General features: G+C 36.3%; 6 protein-coding genes across 6 annotated transcripts; 4 read left to right on the forward strand and 2 right to left on the reverse strand.

The window, feature by feature from the left end:
* Window positions 1-126: 126 nt before the first annotated feature.
* Window positions 127-3528, forward strand: HYPBUDRAFT_114567 (DEAH-box RNA helicase; the record flags this gene model as incomplete). Its single annotated transcript, XM_020219053.1, has 1 exon — window positions 127-3528. The coding sequence occupies one exon, from the start codon at window positions 127-129 to the stop codon at window positions 3526-3528; it is 3402 nt and encodes a 1133-aa protein (XP_020074394.1).
* Window positions 3520-4519, reverse strand: PAN6 (pantoate--beta-alanine ligase). The gene has a single exon (XM_020221902.1). The coding sequence runs from the start codon at window positions 4511-4513 to the stop codon at window positions 3566-3568; it is 948 nt and encodes a 315-aa protein (XP_020074395.1). The 5' UTR covers window positions 4514-4519; the 3' UTR covers window positions 3520-3565.
* A 252-nt stretch (window positions 4520-4771) lies between these two features.
* Window positions 4772-5908, forward strand: HYPBUDRAFT_150689 (triglyceride lipase; the record flags this gene model as incomplete). Its single annotated transcript, XM_020220296.1, has 1 exon — window positions 4772-5908. The coding sequence occupies one exon, from the start codon at window positions 4772-4774 to the stop codon at window positions 5906-5908; it is 1137 nt and encodes a 378-aa protein (XP_020074396.1).
* Window positions 5909-6169: 261 nt separating this feature from the next.
* On the forward strand, window positions 6170-7341 carry SRP40 (Srp40p). Its single transcript, XM_020221903.1, has one exon. It carries the CDS (start codon window positions 6176-6178, stop codon window positions 7268-7270), a length of 1095 nt encoding a protein of 364 aa, XP_020074397.1. The 5' UTR covers window positions 6170-6175; the 3' UTR covers window positions 7271-7341.
* Window positions 7342-7522: 181 nt separating this feature from the next.
* HYPBUDRAFT_129707 (TFIIH/NER complex ATPase/helicase subunit) lies at window positions 7523-10210 on the forward strand. The gene is made up of 2 exons (XM_020219412.1): window positions 7523-7741; window positions 7787-10210. Exons 1-2 carry the CDS (start codon window positions 7621-7623, stop codon window positions 10186-10188), a joined length of 2523 nt encoding a protein of 840 aa, XP_020074398.1. The 5' UTR covers window positions 7523-7620; the 3' UTR covers window positions 10189-10210.
* A 40-nt stretch (window positions 10211-10250) lies between these two features.
* Window positions 10251-11707, reverse strand: HYPBUDRAFT_154113 (uncharacterized protein). The gene has a single exon (XM_020221904.1). It carries the CDS (start codon window positions 11501-11503, stop codon window positions 10376-10378), a length of 1128 nt encoding a protein of 375 aa, XP_020074399.1. The 5' UTR covers window positions 11504-11707; the 3' UTR covers window positions 10251-10375.
* Between the last annotated feature and the right edge of the window lie 225 nt (window positions 11708-11932).

Consider the following 11932-nt stretch of genomic DNA (forward strand, 5'->3'; position numbering starts at 1 on the left):
GATAAGATGCTGAACCATCCAATGATAGACCGAATTACCAATGTTATATCTGATGGTCTTAAGCGACCGGTGAATTCGTCATTCACGTTAGTTTTCGTGAAGTATTTTCAAAAAACGGGCTCATTAATGGATTTTATAACTTATTCACAAGCTTTGGGGTTTCCTAAAGATGGATTACTAGCAAAAGAAGTTTACAACTTGATAAATGACAATATAGGTTTATTAACACGTGCATTGGATGAGGGGGGTGACAATACAGGCCAAGTATCAATCAAAAGCCGTACGTCGGATTCACAGAATAAAAAACCCATCAAAAAACGACAGTTGAAGATAGATCTCGACTTGGACGATGAGCTAGAGGATGAGATTGATATCAGACCAAATAAGGTAACCTCTTTCAAGAAATTGAAGGAGACGGGTAACCAAAGCAAGGGGCTTCTGCTCGATAAAGAAGACCATGATGATATCTTCGGTCAGGACAACAATAGCGAATCTAAAACATTTAAGAATTCAAAACCTAGCTTCAAGAAAATTAAAAAGGAAAACGCCATTAAAATCAAAGATAATTACGATGAGCCATCAATGAACCAACCGATGAATATTATACTGGTTAAACAAGAAGAAAATATAAAGCCAAAGATCAAGAAAGAACCCCAACTTTCCTTGTCTGAACTAGCAGCTCTTGAGAAAAAGTCAATGGACTCACAAATAACGGTTAAACAAGAGCCGGAATTAATTCAACAAGTTATAGATGACGATACTAATGACCTAGAGAATGACCGTGAATGGTATATGGCGGAAGACTTTGGACAAGCTCCCCTCTACCAATATGAGGAAATAGAAGAAGACTTATCTTATCAACCGAAGAGAAAGTCTAACTTCAGACGTGACAAGGACCATTTAAATAAGTCCGGAGGAGGCTTTGACCATTTAACAGGACAGTATGTTGACTATGATCATATAGATCTGGACGGAGCCGATACCTTATCGAGAATACAAATCAATCCTCATTTCTTCATTCCACCTTTCCTAGAAGAATCAAGAAATTATTTGACCCTTGAAATAGCATCAAACACGAATAGAGATCAGCTAATGAAAGGAATAAGCTCCTCGATCAAAGTTATTCCAGACCCCGAATCTGAATTAGCAATATCTGCAAGACAAGGAAGTTTCGTAGTCAAGGATAACAAGGCAAAAAAAGAAAAAGCAAAGCAGGCCAAAGACAGATCAAGCTTGCAGGGTACTGCTCTTGGAAATGTGCTTGGAATCGAAGGAAAAACAGAAAAATTTGAAGAACCTAATAAAGAAGATGAAGATCTCAGAGAAGCTCCTATCGATACGCTTTCCATCCAACAACAAAGAAGGCAACTACCAGCGTTTGCTGTCAGGAAAGACTTGATCAGAGCCATATCAGAAAATCAAGTGACTATTGTAATTGGTGAAACTGGGTCAGGGAAGACTACTCAATTAGCTCAGTTTCTTTATGAAGAAGGATTTGCGTCAAGCTTAGATAAAAATGGTCAAAAGAAAATAATCGGCTGTACCCAGCCACGTCGTGTTGCAGCTATGTCGGTAGCGAAAAGAGTTAGTGAAGAAATGAACTGTAAGCTATCCGAAGAAGTTGGTTACGTTATAAGATTTGAAGATAGAACTAGTCCTCAAAAAACGGTTATAAAGTATTTGACTGAAGGGATTTTGTTGAGAGAAATCTTAATTGATCCAAACCTCGAGGACTATTCTTGTATCATAATGGATGAGGCCCACGAAAGAACATTGAGCACTGATGTTCTTCTTGGTTTATTTCGGAAGTTGTTAATGAGAAGGAAAGATCTAAAACTTATTGTAACAAGTGCAACTATGAATGCTGATCGATTCACTAGATTTTTCGGTGATGCCCCCCAGTTTACCATCCCTGGGAGAACTTTCCCAGTTGATATCATGTTCAGTAAAACGAGCTGTCAAGACTATGTTGAATCCGCGGTGAAGCAAGTATTAACAATTCATTTACAAAACAGTTCAAAATCTAAACTTAATGATGGAGATATTTTAGTCTTTATGACAGGTCAAGAAGATATTGAGGTGACTTGTGAATTGCTAAAGGAGAAGCTTGAAATGCTCGATGATCCGCCACCATTAGATATTTATCCAATATATTCTACTTTACCGGCTGATCTACAGAAAAAGATTTTCAGTAAGAAAAATGAGTTTAGAAGAAAGGTTGTCGTTGCTACCAATATAGCTGAAACCTCATTGACAGTTGACGGTATTAAGTACGTAGTTGATACAGGTTTAATCAAAATGAAAGTTTATAATCCCAAACTTGGAATGGAGACATTACAGGTTGTGCCTGTATCTGTTGCAAATGCTCAACAAAGAAGTGGGAGAGCAGGAAGAACTGGTCCTGGTGTAGCATACAGACTTTATACTGAACGAGCAACTAAAAATGATCAAATGCATTTGCAACCAATTCCAGAAATTCAAAGAACCAATTTAAGTAATGTGATGTTGTTACTAAAATCTTTGAAAGTAGACAATTTACAAAGATTTCCATTCTTAGATCCCCCACCTCAAGATTTACTTAGCAGGTCATTGTATGATTTATGGGTTATAGGAGCTCTTGACAATTTTGGGAATTTAACTTCACTTGGTTCAGACATGTCTAATTTTCCTATGGAGCCTACGTTATCCAAGCTTATCATACTTTCTTGTAAAAACGAATTTCACTGTTCCGAAGAAATTCTAACAGTTGTTTCTATGTTATCTATACCTTCAGTATTTTTCAGACCAAAGGAAAGAGCCCAAGAAGCTGACTCTATTAGAGAAAAGTACGTTATTGCAGAATCAGATCATTTAACTTTACTCAATGTTTATAATCAATGGCAACAGCAATTGGTTAAATCTAATAGTAGTTACAAGAAATTAAGTATTTGGTGTGATAAGAACTTCTTACAAATAAAATCATTAATCCGAGCTAGAGAAATCCGAAATCAATTAGTTTTGATTATGAAGAAATATAAATTACCAATTTCAAAGTCAAGATCTGATGATGATGTTAGAAAGTGTTTATGTGCAGCATATTTCCAACAACTGGCTAGACTAATAAAGAATAATATAAGTGGTAATTCACAAGCCGAGTACGTTAATTTAAGAAATAAGGTTATGACTATGTATCTTCATCCAACCTCGGCATTGAATGGAGGTACTGATATGGCACCTAATTTTGTGGTGTACCATGAATTATTATTGACTACCAAAGAATATATGAGCTGTGTAACAGCAGTTGATCCATTATGGTTATTGCAGTACGGGTATTACTTTTACGGAGTCGATGAGAAGACTCAGGCTAATTTAAAGAACTTAATAGATTTCGAACTAATTGATAAAAAGGATTTTGAAGAAAGACTTAACTTTGATAAGTTGAGGTATCAAGATGTTATTAGTTCAAGTAATAAATCGAATAAAATTAAGACTGAAAGAAATAACTTTACCGAGGTGAAAAACAAGTTTAATAGAAGAAGAGGGCTTTAAAATGTATATATTATTTGTATAAAATTATTTACATGAATTAACTGAGTACTACATTATCGATCAACCTAGCTTCACCTTCTTCCTTCTCTTTAGGAACCCTTACTGCAGTTGAAATGATTGCACCTACCCCTGGCTCCACAAATTCTAATTCTTCCAAGGATTGAGGGTGGTTAATGGAGATGTACTCAATATTGAAATTATCGGGTTTACTTTCCAAAGTATGATGAATTTCATTTAAGATATCAGAACTTTTAACCGGTTGATTTGTTTTTTTTGTAGAAGTTTCGTAGAATGCTTTACCATTTGAAAGGGCTCTATAAATGATCGAACTTTGATCTCTAACTTCATCGGATAAATATGCATTTCTTGAAGATAAAGCGAGACCGTTTGATTCTCTTAATGTAGGTAAAACATTAACATTTGTATCTATCAACAAATCTTTAACCAAGTTTTTTATAACTACACATTGTTGAGCATCTTTTTGACCAAAGTAAACTTGATCTGGGGTAACAATATTTAGTAATTTAGTTACAACGGTTGCAACACCACGGAAAAAGGCGGGTCTTGAAGCTCCTTCCAATTGTTCAGAACAACCTTGGACCGTAACAAATGCACCCTTCTGCTTAGGAACTTCCAAAGTTATACCGGATGGATACATTTCAGAGATTTTTGGAACGAAAACCGCATCGACAACGTTACCCTTTGGGAAATCTTCCAAAATCTTTAAATCCGATTCAAGAGTTCTTGGATATGCTTCTAAATCTTCGTGAGGTGCAAACTGGGACGGATTCACAAATATCGATACTATAGTATGATGATTATCTTTCAAAGATTGGGATATAAGAGAACAGTGTCCCGAATGTAATGCTCCCATCGTGGGTATAAACCCAACCGTTTTCCCATTGAGCAAGCACTGGCGTCTCCATTGTCTTACTTGCTGGACAGTCCTCAAGATCTTGATAGTGTTGGAACTGGCTGTTGTCATTCTTTTAACCACTATCTTCTTTAGCTGAAATCAAAAATTTCCAGATCTTCTCGTATAAAAAATTTCCATCTTCTCCACAAAAAAAGAAGAGCCGAAAAAAAAGGCACTGGCCTTTTTCAAATTCCACGGTCACATGTCGGTAACAATAACATTTACAGCCTTAAGGGATCTTCAACCGAGCTAGGAATTCTGATTGGTATGGACGAACTTTGAAACCAGCTGTTCTTCTTGATGTACTAAAGACGGCAAACACCAAAGATGTCATTTACTCACACGCAAAAGACCATAAACGCAAGTTATCCACGAGACCCTAATACTACTTTAAAGTATGGGGAAAGTGGTTTGAAATTGGTTTATAATAAGTTTAAAACCGTCAAAGACATATCAAAAGATAAGACTAGAGTCAATTTGATTTTTGCTCATGGTACTGGGATGAACAAGGCGATATGGAATTATTATATTAGGAGATTGTACGAGTTGCAAAATTCTAATTGGCAAGTAGATGCGGCCATAAGTGTTGATGCAATTAACCACGGAGACTCCGCAGTGCTTAATCGTGGGAAACAGGGCTTTAATTGTGCTTGGTCCCAAGGTGCTAAGGATTTGATTCATGTGGTCAAGCATGAACAAGAACACGAGGGGGATTTCTTGATCAACGATGGGTCTAAAAACATTTTAATAGGCCATTCTTTAGGTGGACACCAAGCGGTAATGGCCGCCTTTTTCGAGCCAGGGCTATTTGATGCTGTTATCCCAATTGAGCCGGTTATCTATGCTTTAGAGGAGCATGAGGCCCGGTTCTCTGCTATCCTTGCTAAGATGAAGTTTTTGATTAAAGATACTTTTAATTCAAAAGCCGACTATTATAAGTATTTCAATACAAAATCATTCTATCAAAAATTCAATAAGGAAGTTTTACAGGAAATGGCGGATGACGAATTGGAAATCGGGGAAAACGATACTGTTCATACTAAATCGTCCAATATCGACCAAATGTTAACCTATGTCAGTGCTTTTCAATCAATACCTCAAAGTATGAGCATTTTGCCTGTTTATCAAACCCCAATGCTACACATTATCGGTGGGAGTGCTACCTGGAACCCACCCGACACTCCAGAATACGTTAAAAAATTAGTTCCTTCCCAATGTTATGATCAAGTAATCGTTGAAGGTGGTGCTCATCTTTTAGTTGGTGAATCACCAGACAAAGTTCTTCCAGTGATAGAAGATTATATCGCTATGCGTGTTTCTTTCCAGGAAAAGGATCGCTCCATGAGATTGGCTGTCAAGTATAACGGTGATCGTGCCAAAGCCCTTGATGAGACTTTGGCTCCTGCCTTAGAATTTTTGAAACAACAGAAATTGGCCGCGAAAAACGGAAAATCCAAATTATGAACCAAGTCCCCTATTTATGTTAGCAATGTGCTATATATGCTATATAATACATGTACTGTATACTATATATACTTTCCAGTCACCTTTTGTTTAAATAACTAAATACGTAATTAATATTAAATTGCACCCAAAGAATCGATTTATAGTTCATTTTCCTGCACACAAACAGCTCATCTTTGAATTTTTTTTTTTTTTTTTTTTTTTTTCAAGTTTAACTCTTCTTTTCCTTTCTTCTTTTCTTCTATTAGTGACTGTAAAACTTCCAAAATGGCTTCCAGAGAACTTGTTTTATCTTATATTTCAGAGTTTTTGAAAAACGACTCCGACTTGTCTAAAGTTTACAAAGCTTTGTCTAAAGAAACCTCCAATAAAAACATCCACTTATCTGATGTTGAAAATAAGTTGAAGGATTTCATTCCTACTGAGTCCGATAAGGATGCCAAGATGCAAGATAGTGAATCTGAATCAGACAGCTCGAGCTCCAGCTCAGATAATGAATCTGAAAAAGAATCAAGCTCCAGTGATTCAGATTCAGACTCAGACTCTTCAGATTCAGACGACTCCTCCGATGAAGAAGATGCTGAACAAAAGGAAGTTGCTGAAGAAAAGGAAGTTGCTAAAGAAGACTCCGAAGAAGACTCCGAAGAAAGCAAAAAATCAGATTCTGAAAAAGAATCAAGCTCTTCAAGTGATTCAGATTCTGACAGTGACTCTTCAGATTCTGACAGTGACTCTTCAGATTCTGAAAGCTCTTCAGATTCTGACAGCTCTTCAGATTCTGACAGCTCTTCAAATTCTGACAGTGACTCTTCAGACTCTGACAGCTCTGACAGTTCCTCAAGCTCCTCATCTGACTCTTCCGATTCAGACAGCGACTCGGATTCGGACAGCTCCTCAAGCTCCTCTTCTGACTCATCCGATTCTTCTGACAGCGACTCCGACTCAGATTCAGACAGCGACTCTGATTCAGCACCAAAAAAGAGAACTATTTCTGATGATTCTACTTCTAATAAAAAACAAAAGCAAGATAACTCATCTTCCCAAACTGAATCCATGTCTTCCTCACCAGAACCAACTCAAAAGGAAAAGGAACTCATCGCCGCCATCCCAGAAGAAGAATTGAAACCAGGTCAAAGAAAACACTTTTCTAGAATCGACCGTTCAAAGATTAGTTTCGAAGATAGAACTTTACAAGATAATACCTATAAAGGTGCTGCAGGTACTTGGGGTGAAATGGCCAATGACAGATTAACCCAAGTTAGAGGTAAAGATTTCACTAAAAATAAGAATAAAATGAAAAAGGGTTCTTATAGAGGTGGTAGTATCACTTTTGCTTCTGGTTCCTACAAATTCACTGATTAATCTTATTAGTTCTCCTTCAGTTCTCAGTCATCATGTACCATAGCAATCTACAACGCATTTCACTTCTCGATCTTATACAATATATATTAATCTATATAGTTATCTATCAATAAAGTAGATCCATAAAGTAAATCTAAATTTTGGGGCCATTTCTTTATACGGTCGTGTATCGCACATATCTCTTAGTTAAGAAGGAAAAAACGATCAAAGGTTTATCAAATTTGCTTTATTACTAATTGATTCACTGCTTATATTCTACTAGGACAGACATACCTACAAGTGACTGAGCCAGTAATCATTAGATTCTATCAACAATCCCATCTTATTAGTCCAGTTGAAACACCTATAGAATGTCTCGTCGTGGTGGCGTTAATTATGCGAATCTAGATAAGGGGAATTATTCAGATGATTCTTACGATGAAGAAGTTGAAGATTCCTCCAAAAAGGATGACGATTATACATATGGATCTCGTAAGTCCAAACCAAAATCCAAGCCAACTAATAAAAATAATGCAGCAAATAGAAATAATACAAATAATGAAGACGTTAATAAACGTAAAAGAAAAGCTCAAGAGTCAGTCGATGCTATCAAGAATGGACTTAGTGATCAAGAATTTTCTGAAGATGAATTGCTTGATCTAACCCCCGACATACCAGCAGATTATGTTCCCGATGCTGTATCCAAAGTTTTTGGTCGTTCTGATTATTCGTACTTGAAATTAAAACCAGACCATTTCTCAAGACCTTTATGGATATCACCACTAGATAGTAGAATTATTCTAGAATCGTTCTCACCTCTTGCTGAGCAAGCCCAAGATTTTTTAATTACTATTGCTGAACCTATATCCAGACCTTCACATATCCATGAATACACTATAACCCCTCCATCCCTATATGCAGCAGTTTCTGTGGGTTTAGAAACTGACGATATAATAGCAGTTTTAAATAGATTATCAAAAGTTCCAGTAGCTCAAAGTTTTATCAATTTTATAACGAAGTCTACTGTATCTTTTGGTAAAGTGAAGCTAGTTTTGAAACATAACCGATACTTTGTTGAAAGTCCCCAGGCGGATATTTTACAAATGCTTTTGAGAGATCCAATTATTGGGCCTTTGCGTATCACATCATCGGAGCATTCAGTAACAGGTACTGGATTGGTTCAATCTTCTGCACCCGCCCAAGGTGACTTAAGTATACCGGGTACTAAAAAATTGGATGGCACTAGTAATAAGGAGGGGGAACAAGTTGAGGATGTGTTTGCAGCAGTTGTCGGTAAGAAAGGCGCTGAGGATGACGAAGATGATGATATGGATACTGTTCATTCTTTTGAAATAGCTAATGAGTCAGTTGAAATCGTTAAGAAAAGGTGTCAAGATATTGTTTATCCCATGTTAGAAGAATATGATTTCCGTAACGATGATCGTAATCCTGATCTAGATATCGATTTGAAACCTTCTACTCAAATCAGACCATATCAAGAAAAATCATTATCGAAGATGTTCGGTAACGGTCGTGCTAGATCAGGGATTATCGTCTTACCTTGTGGTGCTGGTAAAACTTTAGTAGGGATCACTGCTGCTTGTACTATTAGAAAATCAGTAATTGTTTTATGTACTTCATCTGTGTCAGTGATGCAATGGAGACAACAATTTTTACAATGGTGTACAATTCAGCCGGAAAATGTTGCTGTTTTCACTTCAGAAAATAAAGAAATGTTCGCTAGTGAATCGGGGTTAGTCGTTTCCACGTATTCAATGGTAGCAAACACTCGTAACAGATCTCATGATTCTCAAAAGGTTATGGATTTCTTGACTTCGAGAGAGTGGGGGTTCATTATTTTAGATGAAGTTCACGTTGTCCCTGCTGCAATGTTTAGAAGAGTTGTTACTACAATTGCAGCTCACGCTAAGTTAGGTCTTACTGCTACTTTAGTTCGTGAAGATGATAAAATTAATGATTTAAATTTCTTAATTGGTCCTAAATTATATGAAGCCAATTGGATGGATTTAGCTCAAAAGGGTCATATTGCTAATGTTCAATGTGCTGAAGTTTGGTGTCCTATGACGGCCGAATTTTATCAAGAGTATTTAAGAGAGTCCGCTAGGAAAAGAATGTTGTTATATATAATGAATCCTACGAAGTTTCAAGCTGCTCAATTCTTGATTCATTATCATGAAAAGAGAGGAGATAAAATTATTGTTTTCAGTGATAATGTTTATGCTCTTCAAGAATATGCATTAAAATTAGGTAAACCGTTTATTTATGGATCCACACCACAACAAGAACGTATGACTATTTTACAAAATTTCCAACACAATGATCAAATTAATACAATCTTTTTATCTAAAGTTGGTGATACCTCAATTGATTTACCAGAAGCTACATGTTTAATTCAAATTTCATCGCATTATGGTTCAAGAAGACAAGAAGCTCAAAGATTGGGTCGTATATTGAGAGCAAAAAGACGTAATGATGAAGGTTTCAATGCTTTTTTCTACTCTTTAGTTTCTAAGGACACACAAGAAATGTACTATTCTACTAAACGTCAAGCCTTCTTAGTCGACCAAGGTTATGCTTTTAAAGTTATCACTCATTTAAGTGGGATGGAGCAATTACCAGATTTAGCATATTCGACTCCTCGTGAAAGAAGAGAATTATTACAACAAGTCTTATTGAAGAACGAAGATGCGGCCGGATTGGAAGTTGGTGATGACGCAGATACTAATTTCATACCAAAAGATAAGAGAATGAAGATGGAAAGTAGTAGTGCTGCCTCTAGAACAGCAGGTTCATTGGCAGGTTTAGCAGGGGGTGAAGATATGGCTTATATCGAATATAGCAAGAATAAGAATAAAGAATTGAAGGAACATCATCCTTTGATTCAAAAAATGTACTATAACAAACAAGCAAAGAAGTGAAGATAGATATTTTATATAATACAATGATACATTTTCATTTAGATTTAAAATATTGTACTAAAGGGTCTATTTACGGCATGATAACTTCATTATAGAAAAAAAAAGATAAAAAAAAAAACAGACATAAAGCGTTTATATAATAAATTAAAGAGAGCTCATGGAGCTTATGCAAATTTAGTCGTATGACTTATGAACTTTGGACGAATTCACCAAATCCTGCATCATCATCATCATCATCATCATCATCGTCATCTAGGCTATCCTGATTGCCAGCATCATCATTATCATCATGGCCACAAAAATTTAATCCTTGGGTGCCCTCATTTGTAGCAGTTGAGATGGTGGATGGTGAAACAGGCAATGATCTGGGAGGAACAGAAAATAGGTTTCCATTTTGATCATAGTAATTACTATCATCGTCATCATCGTCATCATCATCATCATCATCATCATCATCATCAGTGTATGTATTATCAATACTACCCTTATGAGTATAATTAGAACCATCCAAGGACTCGTCGCCAAGATTTAATTTCGCCAGTCTTGATTCAATTTCCATTAATTTTAATTCGTACCTATACTGATCTTCGAAATTTCGGAATCTTCTCTTATAGATACCCAAACTTTCAGCAAAAGAAACAGCACTAAAGCTTTCATCGAATTTCAAACCAAGAGCAACTTGTACTAATGGGCCGTCCTGAGATTCTTTGACATTCAATATATCTTGTTGATCGAGAGAATCGTATGGATGATAACCGGACCCAGGTAATTGTGCAATAATCTTATAAAATTTTGGAGATTCTGGAGACATTTGAATAGTTTCTTCACCATCATTAGCAATTGAGTAATCAGAATTGATTTGATCCCTGAATAAATCTTTTTCGTCTTCATCAAGTGGAGATGCAATTGGATTATACCAAACTTCAGCCCAACAAATATCCTTACGAACCGTTGTAAGATTTCCTACGGATGGAGGGATTTCAACCATATTATAAAGTTCGAGTCTTAATCTTAAACCTTTATGAGGTTGTATGACATCCTTTGAATAGGAATTCTCATCATCATTAGAATCCTTTTCATCCTTAGATAACTTTGGATCGTAAAAAATGGATGATTCATCGGATAATCCTTTTGGCAATGAAAAAAGCTCTACACCATCTGTTATAACTTCTTGTTCAATTACTCTTAAATTACCCAGCCAAACAATATTAGATCCGTTAAGATCCCATTTATTTAAAGAAATGTCCCCCGGTGGAATCCGAAACACCGAAACACCTTCGGTTTCAAATAGTTTAGTAGATATAATGTTATCCATTAGTCAAATTAAATCTTAAAGAAGATATATACATAAAATCTTGCCAGTTATTATATAGCAGCAAATAATATCGGTTCCGGATAGCAAATTATTTTCAGACAAAAAGCAAGAGCAAATCGTGATGCTCAAGGATCAACCGTCAATGAAATAAGATGAACTCGTTCAGCCCTGTCCTTCAGGAAGGTATATAAGCTTATAATTTAGCTACTTTCAGAGGAATCAATTGGGTTCTTTTACTTAATGTCTCAGTTGTGCCCCTTTGATATTGGCCAAAATTTCACACCCGTACACCCATGCACCTGTGTACGGGTGTTTTGGCAGCACTTATGTTGGCATTACGGCAGTTGTTTGAGCAGTAAGTCGGGGTTAAATGAGTAGCTACGGTAGCCCTACTGAAGAAAACAGCATGGCTTGGTAATAATTCGAAGG

The sequence above is a fragment of the Hyphopichia burtonii genome (genome assembly GCF_001661395.1).
Source record: "Hyphopichia burtonii NRRL Y-1933 unplaced genomic scaffold HYPBUscaffold_8, whole genome shotgun sequence".
Classification (NCBI taxonomy): Eukaryota; Fungi; Ascomycota; class Pichiomycetes; order Serinales; family Debaryomycetaceae; genus Hyphopichia; species Hyphopichia burtonii.

Coding starts and splice junctions, on each gene's coding strand:
- SRP40 (XM_020221903.1), top strand. CDS start 6,176: ATGGCTTCCAGAGAACTTGTTTTATCTTATATTTCAGAGTTTTTGAAA.
- HYPBUDRAFT_129707 (XM_020219412.1), top strand. CDS start 7,621: ATGTCTCGTCGTGGTGGCGTTAATTATGCGAATCTAGATAAGGGGAAT. Junction 7,742..7,786: donor CGATTATACATATGGATCTC/GTAAGTCCAAAC, acceptor AAAATAATGCAG/CAAATAGAAATAATACAAAT.
- PAN6 (XM_020221902.1), bottom strand. CDS start 4,513: ATGACAACAGCCAGTTCCAACACTATCAAGATCTTGAGGACTGTCCAG.
- HYPBUDRAFT_154113 (XM_020221904.1), bottom strand. CDS start 11,503: ATGGATAACATTATATCTACTAAACTATTTGAAACCGAAGGTGTTTCG.